The 17,455-nt window shown below is 58.2% G+C and overlaps 2 protein-coding genes across 3 annotated transcripts; one reads left to right on the forward strand and one right to left on the reverse strand.

The window, feature by feature from the left end:
• The first annotated feature begins 176 nt into the window (after positions 1 to 176).
• LOC111151176 (G protein-coupled receptor 37 like 1) lies at positions 177 to 4,292 on the forward strand. Its single transcript, XM_022508978.1, has 2 exons — positions 177 to 865; positions 3,483 to 4,292. The coding sequence occupies exons 1-2, from the start codon at positions 263 to 265 to the stop codon at positions 4,290 to 4,292; spliced, it is 1,413 nt and encodes a 470-aa protein (XP_022364686.1). The 5' UTR covers positions 177 to 262.
• A 4,053-nt stretch (positions 4,293 to 8,345) lies between these two features.
• On the reverse strand, positions 8,346 to 16,762 carry LOC111151105 (ADP ribosylation factor like GTPase 8A). Of its 2 annotated transcripts, none has more exons than XM_022508887.1 (7): positions 16,492 to 16,762; positions 11,720 to 11,800; positions 11,333 to 11,406; positions 10,441 to 10,534; positions 10,219 to 10,286; positions 9,910 to 10,003; positions 8,346 to 9,450 (listed from the first exon to the last, which is right to left on the reverse strand). In XM_022508887.1, the coding sequence occupies exons 1-7, from the start codon at positions 16,612 to 16,614 to the stop codon at positions 9,223 to 9,225; spliced, it is 762 nt and encodes a 253-aa protein (XP_022364595.1). In that variant the 5' UTR covers positions 16,615 to 16,762; the 3' UTR covers positions 8,346 to 9,222. The 2 variants fall into 2 exon arrangements, with proteins under 2 accessions (XP_022364595.1, XP_022364596.1); XM_022508888.1 differs by having other exon boundaries at positions 9,910 to 9,980; positions 16,492 to 16,757.
• Between the last annotated feature and the right edge of the window lie 693 nt (positions 16,763 to 17,455).

The following is a 17,455-nucleotide window of genomic DNA, read 5'->3' on the forward strand; positions in this document are numbered from 1 at the left end:
AGGGAGGAGCGTCCTGGAGGGTGAGACAGGCGAGGGCAGCCAAGAGTGCTGTATGCCCAGCAGAGGGCCCTGCCCAGCCCGTGGCCGGCGGGGTGGGAGGGAGCCGCTGGAGTCTACTGGAGCAGGCTGGTGATGCCAGACGCCTGAGAGGAGGCGGACCAAGAGGCCAGCTGTCTCTCTTTCTCTCCCTGGTCAGCCCCGCACTTGGGTTCGGCGCCCTCACCTGCTCCTCGGGGGGCAGCTGCCTCCTGCGCCTCTGGCCATGCAGCTGCTGTGGTCGCTGGCCATTTCTCTCGCCGTGGTACTGGCCGCGGGGCTGATCAGGGTCTCCGGGGGTGCCGAGGCCCAGGAGCCGCAGAACCGATCCAAGAGAGGCACAGAGGATGATGAGGCCAAGGGGGTACAGCAATATGTGCCCGAAGAGTGGGCCGAGTACCCCCGGCCCATGCACCCCGCTGGCCTGCAGCCCACCAAGCCCTTGGTGGCCACCAGCCCCGACCCAGACAAGGATGGGGGCACGGCAGGCAGCAGCCAGGAGCCTCGGGCCAATCTGACAGGGATGCCAGGCCAGAGGCTGCAGATTCAGAACCCCCTGTACCCGGTAACCGAGAGCTCCTACGGGGCGTACGCCATCATGCTCCTGGCCCTGGTGGTGTTCGCTGTGGGCATCGTGGGAAACCTGTCGGTCATGTGCGTCGTGTGGCACAGCTACTACCTGAAGAGCGCCTGGAACTCCATCCTGGCCAGCGTGGCCCTCTGGGATTTTCTGGTCCTCTTTTTCTGCCTCCCTGTGGTCATCTTCAATGAGCTCACCAAGCAGAGGTTGCTGGGCGACGCCTCTTGCCGGGCCGTGCCCTTCATGGAGGTGAGTGTGCGGACGCTGGAGCTCGGCCCGGGGCTGGCGGAAGTGAGCTCTGTGGGTGCGCAGGAGCCCAGGGGCCTGGAGCTCTATCTCGTTTCTCCTCCGGTTTGGGCAAGGAGGCAGATGTTGCGTTGGTTCCTGGTAGCTCTCAAGTAACCGTGGCCAGCTGAGGGGAGCAGGGAATTGAGCAGGAGCCCTGGGGTTCAGACCCAGCCTGGGCTCTTGCTTCCGGAGCAGCCTCAAGGAGCATCTCTCCCATTTCTCTTTCCTCTGAGCTGCCCCCTCCCCCACCTTAACCCCCCTCCATTTGTCCACCCAGGAAATCGCTCTGTCCGCCGTTTGTCTCCTTTTCCTCCCTCTTTGCCACTGCCGCTGCCCTGCCCTTCTTCACTTCTGAATATCCTGCTTCTGCAAGCGACGAGTGAAGGGAGATCCCAGTTTCCTGCAGCACCCCCCCAAATCAAGCCAGTGTCCAATCCCCATGAATGCAAACGTCAGAAAGAAAGTCTCTTCCCTACTATGATGGTCGTTGCTCTCTGAAAGGGTGCTGGAGTCCGGGGGCAGGGGGTTCAGTATCAGCTTTGTCTCTGACACACTGGGTATCCCTGGGCAGGGCACATCTCCCGTCTTGTTTGCTTAGCTCCCAACCACGGGCTAGACCAGATGGCCCCTCTGGCAGGTTCCTTCCACAGTTCCAAAGTAAACCATCATCCTCACCTTTGGGGACTTCCACCTTAAGGCAGGTGCATGGGTGATGATGGAGGTGTGACCATACACAGACAGCTTAATCAAAACCTTACAAAAATATACCAATCTATGTGCGTTTAGGCAAGACCCAGCGAGGCAGGCCACTGTGTCTGTCCAGGGGCACAAAATAGGCAAACGGCCTTTTAGTGAGTGGCCTCCCCATGAAGGCTGCTGCTCTTCCTGAGAGTGGAGGGTGCTATGGGACGTGGGTGACTTGCCGGGGCAGAGAAGGAGCCAGGATCAGGTGTCTGGGCCCTATTCCCTACTCTGTTCCCAGTTCCCTGTGCATTTAGCAATGATTTCATATTTGGACAGCCTGAGGCTCAGCAGTTGGTGTAGCCCTTTGTGTCCTTCCCAGCCCAGGGAAACCACCTACTCGGGACCCAAAGGTACTCAAACCTCAGAGAAGATCCTGCCACTGGGGCTACCCTTGGCCTCTTAGTTAGCACGGAGGGTACAGAGCGTAGGGGCCCTGTGAGAGGTTGGATACAAGGACTAGGTCAGGAACTGGGGTTTGGCCCTCTCTAGCTGAGTGACTTAGGTAAGTGACCTAACCTGTCTATACCTCAGTTTTGCCCTCTGTAAGTTGGGGATAATAATAATTAAAACTATCTGAATGAATTCTTGAAGGATTAAGTGGGTACTAGTTACAAAGTCCTTAGAATTAATATAATTCAGTAAGTGTTGGGTTTTGCCAGGAGAGGAGGAGGGTAGACGGGTGGGAACTCTTGTCTGCATGGAAGCCTGGCCCTGCCTGACTGTGGGTCTCAGCATTCCTAATACCCAGGCTGTGGCCTCCATCCTCCTCGAGGATGGAGATATCATGAGCTGATAGACCCTCCTGTTAGGCCAAGTGATGGAGTAGGAGTTAAAATAACCTGTTCTGGAACCCTTTTATAAGGAGGATCTGAGGATGGTCCCCAGGAGTGAGCAGGAGAAGGCAACTTGGAATTTGGGTTTTTTGGTTTTGTCCAAGCCCCAAAGTCTGCTCCTCCTCAGGCCTGGGGTTCCCTGCCACGGGAGGGGCACGGGTTCTCACAAAGATCACTCGGTGGCAATGTTAATGAGCCAGAAGAGGGAAGAATTTGGACAGAAGGGGGCATCTGAGCACAATCCGTGAGTGTGGTCGAGCACCACCCAGCAGCCTGGGAGGGTTCTCCTCTTCCTCTCTTCTCTCTGGCACTTTCTTCCCCTGCTGCTCTGGCTTCTTTCTCTTGGCTCCCAGGGTGATTTTCCTCAGTGCTCAATGAATAGCATTGGGGAAGGTGGGCACAGGCTGTTTTGGAGGGAGGCTGCTTCCCCTTACAGCCAGGCCCTGGGCTTTTCTGGGTAGGATGGGGAGAGTGAGTGTGTACGTGAATGTGTGTGCGTGTGCGTGTGTGTGTATCTCAGCCATGTTTCGAAAACCTTTCACTTGATGCACATAATGGGATGTGGGAATGGAAGGGCCTGCAAAGACCCAGAACTTCTATGTCTTTGTCTGGATGCTTCAGTAGGGATGATTTTCCAAGGTCTCAGAGAGCACAAAGGTCTGTGGGACCCAGGCCGTCCATTCCCTCGCCCAAGAGGCAAAGAAGCAGGCTGGAAAGGGTTGGGCCAGTCTGCACGTGGACCTCAACTCTGCCATTGACAGAGTCACTCATCCTGCCTCAGCTAGTTTCTTCCCGTGTGGGATGGTTGGCTGCAAGGATTGGGTGACGGGTGTGAAATGCCTGTTGACTAACGCGTGAGAAATGCTCACTAAATATCATTCCTATCATTTCTACACTTGCCACTCAGCTCCCCGTCTAGGCTGGAGACCAGGCACGGCCCGCCGCCCCAGGGCCCCCTGGGTTTGACCACGTGCTCCTTTCCTCCACGCCTTTGCCCCCAGGTCACCTCACTGGGAGTCACCACCTTCAGCCTCTGCGCCCTGGGCATTGACCGCTTCCACGTAGCCACCAGCACCCTGCCCAAGGTGAGGCCCATCGAGCGGTGCCAGTCCATCCTGGCCAAGCTGGCCGTCATCTGGGTGGGCTCCATGATCCTGGCCGTGCCCGAGCTCCTGCTGTGGCAGCTGTCACAGGAGCCCTCCCCCACCGCGGGCACGCTGGACTCGTGCATCATGAAGCCGTCGGCCAGCCTGCCGGAGTCGCTCTACTCGCTGGTGATGACCTACCAGAACGCCCGCATGTGGTGGTACTTTGGCTGCTACTTCTGCCTGCCCATCCTCTTCACCGTCACCTGCCAGCTGGTGACGTGGCGGGTGCGGGGCCCTCTGGGGAGGAAGCCCGAGTGCCGGGCCGGCAAGCACGAGCAGTGCGAGAGCCAGCTCAGCAGTACCTTGGTGGGCCTGACGGTGGTCTACGCCCTCTGCACGCTCCCCGAGAACGTCTGCAACATCGTGGTGGCCTACCTGTCCACGGAGCTGACGCGCCAGACCCTGGACCTCCTGGGCCTCATCAACCAGTTCTCCACCTTCTTCAAGGGAGCCATCACGCCCGTGCTCCTGCTGTGCCTCTGCAGGCCGCTGGGCCGGGCCTTCCTGGGCTGCTGCTGCTGCTGCTGTGGGCAGTGCGGCGGCCCGGAGGCCTCAGCCGCTGGCGGCTCGGACAGCAAGCTCAAGTCCGAGATGCCCTCCTCCATCTACTTCCACAAGCCCAGGGAGTCGCCCCCGCTCCTGCCCCTGGGCACACCTTGCTGAGGCCAGGCTCCAGCTGGGGGGAGGATGGGAGCAGGGGCACGGAGGGGCAGGGAGGGTGCCCCACCCCACACAGCCTGGGTCTGGTGTTTCTGTCCCCAGAGGTCTTGCTTCTCGGCCGTCTTGCTGTCTAGAGGTGGACTTGGTTCCTCTTGCTGGGGGTTCGGTTTCAGGCATGGCAAAGCCCCCTCCCCCAGCAGGATCTTCCCTGTCACTCTCTGGGGGCTTCCAAACCCTGTGCTCGCAGCGGGTGGGTGGTGATGCTTCCGGGTCCTTAGAAATGTCTAGAAACTCTTAGTCCCCCACCAGCTGGGAGCCAGAACTTCACCTGTCTCTGTCGTGGAATCTGCTAGACTTTAGTTAGGCCCTAAGTATTGTCGCTCTGACACTCATCCATCCTAGAATATGGGGCCTTTGGGGGCCAGGCCTACTTGGGTCTTCTCTGGACCAGATCTCCCTAGCCTTGGACACCTCCTCTCCCTCCTGTCAACTACCCCCCCCCCCCCCCCCCCCCCCCCCCCCCCCCCCCCCCGCCTTCCAGAGGATTTCTCTCTCCTTCCTCTTCCTCCTTTGACCTATCCTGGGTTGTGCTGCCCCCACCTTCCTTGGTAGGTCCCCCCCCCCCATAGCAGGCCCTCCTTCACAAACAATAAACTAGGTAGAACTATCCCTGTGCCCACTGGAGTTTCTTGTGCCACACCCTGACAGTGCCCAGAGGCACCTGGCCCTTCTCCAGGACAGGTGGGACCCTAGGGGGATTCCTCCTGGCCCCTTTGACCCTGTCTGGCCTGTGGCTGATATCCTCTCCGGCCCTACAGCTTTATGGCTTTTGAGGGGCAGAGTGGTGGGAGGGCTTGGGAAGTGGAGACCAAGTCTTCATCCTGACACAAACCCGAGCATCTTTGGGAAGTCAAAAGGCTGCAAACTTGTCTCTTCTGAAGCCCTGCCCTCTGCTCCTGGCTCTCCACCAAGTCCCCATTTTAGAGAACCCCACAGCCCTCCTTCCCTGAGCCCAGGGGCTCCAGCCTCTGACTCTGAGAGCTGCTCTCATTCAGTTTCTTAGAACAGACTGTTTCGCCTGTAGACGGCCCAGCTGCTTGTTCCCCGTCTGCCCCCACCCTGCCCCCATCGCATCCCCTTCCTGACAGCCAGAGCTCCATCCTGTGCCCCCAGAGGCCCTCCAGGTCCTCCTGCCAGTCCGGCCCCGGGTGTCCCACTTCCGCCGGGTTCCCCCTCTGGGGACCTTCCAAACACCCCCTTAACCCTGTCTGGGCCCAGAGAAGCAGGCCCAAGGTCAACCAGAAGGGGCACCTCGGCCTAATCACCCCCTGCCTTCTGCCTCCTGAGCCCAGCTTCCTTCAGAAGTGCAAAGCGCCGCTCTGGGTCCCACTGGCAACTTCTGCCTGCCAGGTCTACCTAGAACCTCTGCACGGGGCCTCGGAAGGGTCCCAGGGACCCAGCATAATGAGGGACAGTGGTTGCTGAGGGCACTGGGCCCCATTCTTCTCTGTCCACCCCACCCACACCCCTTGGCCTCAGCCCAGCCCGGACCCAAGCCTCCTTCCCCCCCCTCTCTTGGGGATCTTAATGGCCTTGTTCTCTCTTCCTGGCACCCACCCCCAGGACGGGTGACGCCAAGAGAGAGGGAGGCCGTTGCTAAGTGATGAGGCTGCCATGCGCACACTCTTTGTGCTGGGGAATGACACCCACCCATTTCTCAGCAGACCTGTTGCCACAGTGACTGAAGCCCTCAGCTTTGTTGGGAGAAACTTGAGATGGGTGGGTGGGGGGCAGGCTGGAGAGGGGGCCAGGATTACGCCACTGAGGTTACCGGGGCCATCTCCCCCACACCCCCACCTCCCTCTCTGCCCCACTCCCACCCCCAGTCCTAGACACTCCAGGAGCTTCCTGTGGGATGAGGGGGGGCAGGGTGAACTGAGGTGAAGTCTGGTACTGGGAGAGGCCTGAGGATGGAAGCCTGAGGGAAGGGGGGGGGCTCAGCATCCTGTTTGTGGAGGCCTTTTCCACAGAGGGCACCCCCCACACCCCTGCCTCTCCCTCCTGCTGGTTGGCCAGCTCAGAGCTGAAGGGGGGGATGGTGTCTCCGAGGCCCTGCCACCACCGCGCCTCCCATGCCTGCCAACGTGAATGGCTTGCAAGATCAGTCAGCAGCCCAGCAGGGCCTTGGGAAAGAGCCACTGTCCCTCCAGCCTGGGCCAGCTGGGGGAACAATGTGGCATTTGTTGCTTAGGGGTCCCAGGCTTGGAATGGGGGGGGGCAGGTTGGCACAGCAGTGGGCGGTGGATTTGAGCTGGGATGCTCAGAGGCAGGGCGGACATTCTCCCGCCCCCTTAGGGCAGGCTTTAGGCCAGCTCCCAGACCCTGATGCAACCCACCTAGCCTCTCCCCTCAGCTGGGAGTGCGGAGCAGAGAGCACGTGCACTTAGCGGGGAGAGTCGCCTCCCTCCGACCAGACTGGACGCGGTTATGAGCCTCTCAGTTTCCTCATCTGTAAAACGGGAACAACCCCTCTCTCCCGGAGGACTACAGTCATTAAATGGGACAAGATATATAAAGCATCTGGCAAAACGCCTGGCACCTTTTCTTTCTTCCTTTTGGGGACTGAATTCTCTAGTACTACAGAGTAGGCTTGGCCAGGGTGCTCCCAGAACGCATCCGGGCTTTTGGCACCTTGAAGGGCCCCAAGCACGAGGATTTACATATGTACGCACAGTCCGCTCCCTGTCCAAGTTTCCCAAGTTCTTTAGGTCCTATTAGGCATCTGCTGCCTACAGGCCCAATGGCAGGAGGCTGCTTGCTGGTAACCAGCTCATCCTCTCTAATCTCCAATCTCACCCTTCATCAGGGGATTCAGGACGGGGGAAGGCAGGTCAACCCTGACCCCTGCCCCGTCCTGCCCACCCCCCCAACCCCGTATGAGTGACAGGCCCCTTCCAGCCTCCCAGGCCAGGGGCAGCCTCTGCCGCCAGGAACCCACAGGCAGACCCTGGCCCCAGCTTAGACCTCCATAAGCAGGGGGCACGTTTCCTATTCCCCAGACCTGGAAGACACCTTCAAATCCTTTTGCTCCCTTTGCCAAATTCTACCTGCCTACTTTCCTCAGACTCCGGTGGGAGCTACCTCTCCAGGCGAGTCATTTCTGACTAGTAAAGTGCCTCTAGGAGGAAGCCCTGGGCCCCAAGAAAGGGCTGGTGAAGTTCAGAGTAAACAAGTCAGGCTCGGGACCCTGAGCCCTGGGATCCCTGCTCCCAGATCTTGGTGAACCCTGTGGCTCCTTCTTCCTACAGAGGTAGGACAAGAGGGCATGGGGGTGCTGTAGGGGCCTGCTCCATTTTCCAGGGGGAAGGGAGGCTGAGGAGGGGCGGAGCAGGGGGGAGGCGGGGCTTGCTGCAAAACTGGGTCAAGATGGCCCCGGATTTGGGTAAACAGGGCCCACAAGGCTCTCAGGCAGCAGCTGTGGGCGAGGAGGGGAGGGGGACCAGCTCTGGAGGTTGGGGTCAAGTGGGGAGAGGACTGGGACTGGGCAGAACGATAAGGGGACAGCCTCTCCCAGAAAACCAGGAGCACCGACAGCAGCAGGGGAACAGGGAAGGAGGGACGCTACTGGGGGTCTGAAGGCCCGGCACTGGCCCTGGAAACCGGCACTGGCCCTGGAAACCGAGTGACTGACTGGCTCATCGTGGGGGGGACAGAGTTCTGGCTTCGGCCCAGCTCTGGCTGCAGGTGGGGCTCTGAATGGACTCTCGGGAACCAGAGGCTCAGGCCCGCACACGCGGGGACGCAGCTCCACACCCCCGCCACGCTGACCCCAGCCCACGGACTCGCCGGGCTGGGGCCGCGCGCTAGTCTGACGAGGGAGGGAGGAGGCGGCCGGGCGAGGCCCCGGCACACGTGCGGGAGGCTGCTTTGTGAAGTGCCATTGTGTGCCCAGTGTGAGCACGTGCCTCGCTCTCTGTGGTGTTTGTGCCCCAGCATGCGGGCCCACCAGTCATCCCGCAGCGTCTGCGGACAAATAACCAGCCCCGGACACCTCCCCAACACAAAACTGGTCATTTTATTCCTGTTGTTAGGAGGCAAAAAAATGTACAATTACAAGAATCATTTTCCAAACAGAGGTTAAATATGAGCTAAAAGTGTAAAAAAGGAAGAGGAACATCACTTTACAAATCATTAAATTAAACAAATAAACAAACAGAAAACAAAACCCAAAAAACCAACCCCCCATGCTGAGTTCTCTCCTTGTGCAACTCTGCAAAACGAGAACAGAAAATGAGGTGGCCCATGGAGTTGCGGGCCCTAGGGAGGGGCAGGAGCTGGAGCCGGGAGCGGGCGGGGACGTGCTCCCGGGGTCATGTGGACGCTGGCTTCCGGTTGGCCGGTGATCTCTCCGGCACTTGGGTATGCCCAGTGGCCCTACTGAGACTGGGGGCAGAGGGGGCGCCTCTGGAGGCTCCTGTCGGCCTGTGACATTCAAGCACGGCAGGGATAAACCAGACTGGGAAGTGGAAACAAAGGGGACATGGGGACGGTCACCAGTGCCCAGGCTGGCACCTGCCCCAGATGCTAGCTCTCGCCTTCCCAATCTCGACCTGCCCGGAGCCAGCCCTGCCTCTCTTGCCTTCTTCCCACACCGCCCCCCTCCCAGAGCCTGACGGGCCCCTGCAGCATCAAATGGTTGATTTTAGTCTTTGCTTAAATTAAAAAATTAAAATATATATACATATATATACTGTACACACAGGACAATAACAGAAGAGTGTTGAAAAGGGCAGCGTAGGGGCGGGACACGGGAGAGAGGAGGGCAGGGGCTGTGGGGCCTGGGCTGTTAAGGGAACGGAAGCAGGGGGGGCAAAGGGCAGAGAGAAGGGGGGAGGGCCAGAGGTTAGGGGGCCCAGAATGGGAGCAGTTTATTTTACAATAAAATCAGGAGGTCAAACCTCAGCAGAACAGGACTCTGGGATCCCCAGAGGGCCCCTCCCCACGCTGAGTGAGGAGCGGCGGGCTTATGGGGGATGGTGGGGTGGGAGGGGAGTGCGACTTCGGGTTTGGATGACAGCAGGTCCCTGGTCCGAGGGGGAAGGACTGCAGTCTCAGCTTCTCCGTGACTTTGAGTGTTGAATAAGCCACTGTAAGGTGATGTCTGGGTGGGGGACAACAGAGAAGGTTAGAGGCCTTCCCGTGCTGGGCCGACTGGGAACACAGTGAGCAAATACCCGGCCCGGGGCTTCCGAAACTGTAACTGGGGATCAACTCTAAGGGCACCAAAAGCCAAGAGCCGTGGGGTGCCACAGACAGTAGAGGCCTGGGAATCGCCTGGTCCAACCCTGTAATGTATAGTGGGGGAAGTGAGGCCCACAGAAGGGAGTGATTTGCCTAAGATCACAAAACCAGTCGAGGGCAGAGCAGGGGTAATGCTCAGATACCGAGTTTCCTGGACACTGTCCTATCCCAGAAGGTTTGAGCTTTGGTCTTCAAGGAAAGTTGTGCAGGGAAAGGCTTTGAGAGCCACTGTTCTAGAACACCCAGGAGGGCCTCTCTGCCCCTCCCCTCGCCCTGTCTGTTCCCAGAATGCCAGCAACTCCCCCATACCCACGCGCACCAATGTTGTCCTTTTCTTTGCAAGAGATGGAGTAGCAGCAGATCTCTCGGTCCTGGATGGCAGAAAGATTCCTGGGGGGAAACCAGAGCAGAACCTGCTGAGGCTAGGACTGCCCAGGGGGCCTGGGGCTGGGGGCAACAGAGACCTTTTCTTGCTAAAGGAGCTACAACGGTGAGGGCGAGGCTCCTGGAGAGGTGGGCTCTGCTGCCACCGTGTGGCAGGTACTGAGAGCAGCAGCAAGCCGTCTCTCTGGCGCCTGGAAAATTCAGGGAGCAAGGAGGAAGGACAGAGAAGAGTAACCAAACTCACATTTTCTCAATCAGCTCCTTCTCATCCAACGCTCCTGGGAGGTCCCTCTTGTTACCCAGGACTAAGACCTACAGAGAAGGGAGAACAGGGACTAGGTCAAGGGCCCCTGTGCCAGCTTGTCCATTTCCCCTCCCCCATGCCTGGCCTTCACCTGCCTCCCGCCCTTCCCCTGGGCCACTTCCCAGAGGGCTCCCTCCCCTGCTGCTCCACTAGGCTGCTGACCGGGATGCCCTGCAGCTGGGGTTTGTCCAGTAGGTTATGCAACTCATTCTTGGAGGCCTCAATCTTCTCCTGGTCAGCGGCGTCCACCATGTACCTGGGGGACAGTGGGTGGGGACAAGCATGTTGACATTACAGGCTGAGAGGTAGGAAGGGGAGCTGTGCTTGCAGCAGGAAACATCTTACTGGGGTTTGGTCACCTCTGGATCTATGGGCCACCTGGTTCTCCTCCATCATGGGCCATTATCCTGTCATCCGAAAGTCCCCTTTGGACAAGGTGTCACGCGGGGGCGTGGTGGAGTGGGGGAAGCTTGGCCCTTTAAGATTAGGTGTAAATCCCTCCAGAAATGACCCCCTTACAGACCCCTTAGGTCTGTATGGGAAGAATAGCCCTGGTTGAGTGAAAAAAGCAAAGGCAGCCCCAGATTTTTTTGCAGCGAGATACTTCTAAAAAATGAGGTTAAAACAACAAAAACAAAACAATCTTTTGTTGGGCATATATATGTAGGATAAAATTATTTTTAAAAAGCAAGGGAACAAACCATTTAAATAATACAGAATCTGGAAGAATGGTGACTCTAGGCTGGGGAAGGCAGGGGGACACAGGGACTTGGGGCGGATTGATGCTGTCAGGCTCTAAGGTTGGGCACAGCGAGCTCGGAGCGGTTTCGCAGATAAGAAACACACAGCCCGGGAAGTAAAGGCAGGCTTCGTATGGACAGGACAGTGAATCCTGAACCAAGGATGGTGACTAACCCCGTTCTGTGCCTGTGGTCCCCCGCAGGCAGTGAGGCTGGGGGAAAAGCCAGGGAGGGGTCCCTACAGGTAGTGAGGTTGGGGGCGGGGTGGGGGGAAGCCAGGGGAGCCCCCAACTCCCGCCGAGCCCTACACTTACACGATGGCACTCACTCCTCGGCAGTAGCGCTCCCACATGCTGCGGAATCGGGGCTGTCCCCCAATGTCCCAGAGCTAAGTGAGAAGAGGGCGACATGGTCTCAGCAGGAGGCAGGCAACCAAACCCAACGGCTCCAATCCCCCTCCCCCAGATTGCCAGGGATTGGTCTGTTGTCCATCCCTCCTGTGCCTACATCCCTCAGAGTGACTTAGAAGTCTTGTGCTCTTTTCCCACCTCTCCAAGCCCCTGCTCTCCTCCAGCTTCTTCCAGGGTCTCAGATACCCTCCCTAACTCCTTCCTTGTGGGTGCCCCGCCCCAGCAGGCACGCAGGTGCGCTTCTCTGGCCCTGAGAGCTTGTGCCCAGAGTTTTGGCTTCCTGACACTCACCTTGATGGTCACATTCCCTTTGGTGATTTTGCGCATGTTGAAACCCACAGTGGGGATCATATCCTCATTGAACTGTCCTGACTGGGAAGGAAGAGTCAGAATTGGGAAAGGGGTACAAATCGACAGAACCCGGCTGTGCCGTCCCTGGCAGCCACAGCCACAAGGCCGCAAGAATAAAGCAGTGTCGCAGGCATCCCTTTGCAAGGGGCACGGGGGCATCTCCTGAATGTCCCTTGCTTTCAGGCAGGAGGGCCATAAACAACTCAGGTGTCCACCCCACACCGCACGGCTCTCCTGTGAACAAGAGGCCATGTCTTCTCCAGGCCCCCTCAAAGTCTCTCAGCCTAGACTGAGAAAAAATTCTTGCTAAGGTCTAACCAACATCTCTCCATTGGAGTAGAAGCCCCTTTACTGAACCGAGTCTCCAGTGGAGCAGAAGAACAATTAACTGCCAGCAAAAGGACTTCAGACAAGCCACGGCAAACAGTCAAGGGGGATCTCAAGGAAGCAGACATATCTTCAAACAAGCAGTAAAATTTTGAGGGAAGGTAATTAGGCCACCCCAAAATGCACCTGTACACCAAGAAATTTCTGGATTATCCATGCTTCTGATTTATCTACACTATACTCTGTTTGTGAGGACGGATAACCCCCACCCCACATTCCCTGTTGACTCACGGGTCTCCCACTAGACTGAGAGTTTCCTGGGGAGGGGAGCCATGCCCCCGTTAACAACAACGCTAGCAAATGTTTGCTGAATAATTAGGAGTTGACTCTAATTCCATATCCTGGAACCCATTTTCAAATTCTAATGATCTTCCTGTCTTCCCCTCTGAATTATCTCCAGGATGTCTAGATTGCTCCAAACTAGCCCCAGGTCTGAAGTCAGGCCAGGCCAAACTCCTTCCAAGGTCATCTCCATGTTTGTAGGTAGGACACTTCTGCTTACCACTCTCCTTCCCCACATGCAGGAGATGGGACTTTATGTAACCTTGAATCTTCTGAGGGTGACAGCCTTGTCTCTGTACCATGCCATTTTCTTCTGCTAGGTAGCAGGAGTAATTTGCCTGTCACATACAGAAGTCGGGGGCTCTGACCATCAGCCAAGGTGCAGGAGACAATGATTTCTTATTCAGAGCCTGTAGGCCTGAGGGAAGACTCCTGAGGTCCCATCTGAATGAGAGTGACCGATTCCCTTTCATCTGCAGGAATCACCAAGGCCCTTGGAAGTGAGAAGTGAGCCCCCACGATGGATGCTTGTTACAAGGCGGACCAAGAGTTCCTAACCTGTGGGCCACAGACTGACTTCAGAGAGTCCCCAAACCCCTGAAATTGCACCTAATCTGCATATGCAAAATTTCTGTTTGTATGGACACTCCTCTGCAGAATGTGTATGGGATACTTCTCTGTGTCTTGGTTTTTTTTAGAGAGGGAGAGTGAGTGAGCAGGGGGTAGGGGAGCAGAGGGAGGGAGAGACTCTTAAGCTGGCTCCATGCCCAGTGTGGAGCCTGATGCAAGGGCTCGATCTCACAAGATGAGATCATCACCCGAGCCGAAACCAAGAGTCGGACGTTTAACCGACTGAGCCACCCAGGCGTCCCAAGGGTCTCGTATTTTTATCAGCTATCAAAAGGACCCAAGAGCCCTAGAGGTTAGGAATCACTGAGAGAAAGGAATGCCCTGATGGAGGACGGCTTCTCTTCTCGCTAAGGATGGAGACCCTAACCACATGCGGTCTAAGTGCCAAACCCCAGCAGGGTGCCAAGGTGGGGATGGGGGCACCTGCTGGACCAAAGCCCATTCCTTTCCATCTGGGCACATGAAGAACCTAAGGGTCTGAAGAAGAAAGCCCAGTTTTTGTTAATCACTCATCATGGAGGAGCTTGGACAAGGCCCTTCAACCTCTGTAGGCCTCAAGGTTTCCTTCTGTGAAACGGGGAGAAAGGTTCTCGTTTCATAGAGATTGGCAAATAAGGCTCATGGAGTGCTTGGAAATGGCATGGATATAGCATAAGGACCCATCTGGCATCTCCGGAAACTCGAAGCCCTACAGGCTCCCATATAAAGGAAAAGCCTAGCCCGGCTGAATGTGTTCTTGGGTAGGAGGACCCCCAGGGACCCAGGCTCCCCGGCACCCGTATTTCCAGTGCAGCTGTGAACCAATGCTAAGATGGAACCAGGTTATGACTTCATTTCCCTGCTAATGCCTCCTGATCTCACAAGCTCTTCATTTAACGTTGGAAGTAACCCCAAAGTCATGTGGTCTAACCTCTGGTCTTGGGTGGGCTCCACCTCTCTGAGAGTTCTTCATACTGAGTCAAAAATCCATCTTCCTGTGACTCGCACCCCTTGTTCCAAAGGCTTGGGTACCCTGAGACTAGTTCTTCCACAGGATAGCCTTTTACATAATTAAATGGCTTGAAATATTTGAAAACGGCTCCCTTGATTCCCTCGGGCAAAACATCTCCTTCTTTGTACATCGCGACTTCTTCAGAAGAACTCAAAAGATCAGTTTTAGGTTCTTAGAAGCACTGTGAAGTCTCTATATAATTTTTTTTTTCCAGTTCACATTAGGCTCTGAGTGGTTAGACACATCAACTCAATTTCTATTTACTGTCAGACCTCATAGAGCCAGCAGACAAAGCCAAATGGGGGAAAAGTTGAGACAAACAGATGCCAAATGAGCAGGCAAAGGTGATTCAGAGAGTCACTAGCGGGCACAGGAACAGAGCCCACGGGTCCCGATCCTTCATCTCTTTCTGAAAGACACTCTACCGTGGGCATACACAAAGTGGGCAGAAATGCCAGTGCAGGTGCCCAGGAGGACCCTAGAACACCAATTCCCCTGATGCTAGAACTCCCACTGAAGTCCACAAGGGGTGGTTTTTCTTGGAAGCCTCTTTAAAGGGAAATTTTGCTTGCACTTTTAGGATGTGCAAGCCCAAGTGGCAAACTGACTATCAAAAAGGGGAACGCATGGCTTAGGAGCGGGGCATGTTCCTGTTCCTTCCAGCAACTCTGCTCCTGGCAATGTCATCTGTGACTCCTGCGTTCTGTTCCTGTTTTGGACATGACGCATGTCTAGGAGAGGCCCTCCTGACCAGGAAGTGGAACCCCCCAGGGGACCTGTGGGTCTCTGGCCAGGAGCATGGCTTTCATAAATGCTCCACGAGGAGAGTTCCCCTGGGGACTGGAGGTAACACCGAGGCTAAGCCATTAGAGCCGCAGCAAGTTGTTCTTCCTCTTGGCCTTACCCTGGAGACACCTCCCAGATCGAAATGCCTAGAAGCCAAGCCACCCAGGCCTGCAGGATCAGAGTCCAGGCATTATGCTCCTGCCCAAGGGGCCCTAGGGGCCCAAGAGGCCGAGTCAATGCCTGATTTAACTAGGCGGCCAGACTCCAGGCCCAGAGCCTGGGCACACGGGAGCTCAGGGGCACCTGCTGGCCAGGAAACATGCCAAAACACCTGCATGGGCCTGAAGGTCCTGCCCTGTCAGACAAGGAGCCAGGAGCCATGCGGTGGAGAAAGGGGCAGAGGGCATCTGCAAAGCATGTTTGGAAAAGGAAGCCGGTGCCCAAACATGTGGCCATGGGGTACCCGCAGCCTTCCCTCTGCCCTCCTGCCTCAGGCAGCGTTCCTTCCGGGATGCTGAGATACGTCAGGGGCTCTCTTCTTCAGGATGGGCAGCAACACAGGCGCAGGGAGGTACCTAGGCTGACTGGCCATACTTCTTTGACCACCTCTCTTACGGTGCGCTGTTTGGGCCAGTACGAGGCCAATCCGCAATTCTCAGAAACCCTAGTATGGGGACGGCGATAACCCCAGCGCCCCCTGCCCCAAGCCTCCCTCAAGCCCACACGCCCAGTCCTGCCAGGCTCCTCCATGGAGGCCGCAGCCATTACTGCAGCCTTAGCTCACACACCCGTGGAGCTCGTCTTCCCTTTTTTTGAGATAGATTTTAACTCCTTCCCCACCACTCCCTGGCGGCAAAAGACAGAAAATTGCCCACCTCGGACCTGACTACCCAAAGCCCTCAGAGCCACTCTCTCCCCTGTCCCCAGAGTGGGCAGCGCCCCTCCAACTCCTCCTCCGGGCCAAGATACCTCCAGCTGCAACTTCTGAGCCAAGCGGGGACTCCAAACTCCCTTTACGACGCCGTCCTCCCCGGACCCCCAGCTAAGTCGCCGCGGGTTCCTGGAGAGGAGGAGTCTGGGCTGGAGCCGAAGGCCTCAGCTGATTCCACTACCCCTAGGGGGTACGTCCCCTCCCCCTCAATAGCGCGGGGCTTCCTCTTCCGGCAGAGAGGGGTTAAAGCCCCGGGGTGGGGCTGGGCTCGCCCAAGCCCCCTCCCCAAGCCGCTCCCGCTGCCGGGTCCCACGACCCTCCGTACGCAGGGCGGGAAGGCCCGGGCACTTTCGCCCCGTCATGCCCCCCTGCGCGGGGACCGGAGGGGGCCTGTCTCTGCAGGCGCTGGTTCCCTCCTGCCTCGTGACCCCTTGGGGCCGCCAGTCCTAGGGCCGCAGTCCGTGTCCTCGTCCCCCTTCCCCGCCCCCAACCGTGCCATCCCGGCCCGGGCGGGAGAGCGGGTCGCGCGCCACCCGGGTCCCCCACGGGCCGTGCTAGGCCCCAAGCGCCCTGGCCCGCTCCTCCCCCGCCCGGCGCCCAGCAGTGCCCGGCCATGCCAGGCGGCGACCCCGGCTCCCCAGGGCGCGGCGCAGGCCGAGACAGGCCCGACCCTCGGCCGGCGCCCCGCGCCCCGCGCCCCCGTACCGCGATCACGTTGACGAAGGTGGTCTTGCCCGAGTACTGCAGCCCGACCAGTGTGAGCTCCATCTCCTCCTTCCAGAACAGGGCCTTGAACCAGTCCAGCAGCTTGTTGAACAAAGCGATCATGGTCGCTGCTGCCGGCCCCGCCCGGTGCCGGCTGCCCGCCGCCCCTCGCTGCCTTCGCGCTGCGGCCCGGAGCGGCCCCTCCCCGGTGAGGCCCGGGTCCCGCGGCTCGGTGCGGGCGGAGGCTCGAGCTCAGCGGCCGACGACTCGCTGCCCCCGGATCCGCTCGCCGATGGGTGTGGCTTCAGCGCCCTCCTCCTCCTCCTCCTCCGCCGCCGCCGCCGCCGCCGCCGCCCTCCCGCGCCGCCGCTGCCGGGCCGTGTCCGGCTCGCACCCGAGCGCGCGCCCCTCCCTCGCCCCAAGCCCAGCGGGCGGGTGGGGTGCGCGGTGGGCCCTCGTGCCTCCGGGGTATGGCCTGAGCCTGCTGGCGTCCGCGGGCACTCGGGGAAAGAGGTCCAGGCTATTTTCCCTACTTCCCGGGCTGCCGCGCCCTGGGTGGCACCCCCTTCCTCCCTAAAGGGTGGTGGGCCGAGGTGGGTGAGGTCTCCGTTAAGCGGGGTGGAGGAACACGGGCCACCCACTTTCCAGGACCCGGAGATGGGATCTCTGTAAAGGGCAGGCGAATGGAGGCTTTTTGTTCCCCGAGTCCTTGCCTCTTGAACATCTCGGGGGACTGAGCGTTACCCTCTCCAAACCTAACCCGCGGAGAGTAACAGCCGGGTTCGGGAGTGTTAATGCTCCGTCTTGTTTCGCTAACCACAGTTTACCCGAACTGCTTGTTTAGGAAGCCTCTGGCCCCAAGTGAAATCAAGAGGTGTTTGAGGCCGACGCTGATTTTCCCGTAATTCACAGATAAAATCCTGCTTGGGGGCTGGGAATTCCAGTGAAAAAGTTGGCCTGTTTT

Source organism: Enhydra lutris, unplaced genomic scaffold, assembly GCF_002288905.1.
Source record: "Enhydra lutris kenyoni isolate GAN:26980312 unplaced genomic scaffold, ASM228890v2 scaffoldscaffold25, whole genome shotgun sequence".
In the NCBI taxonomy this organism is placed as follows: domain Eukaryota; kingdom Metazoa; phylum Chordata; class Mammalia; order Carnivora; family Mustelidae; genus Enhydra; species Enhydra lutris.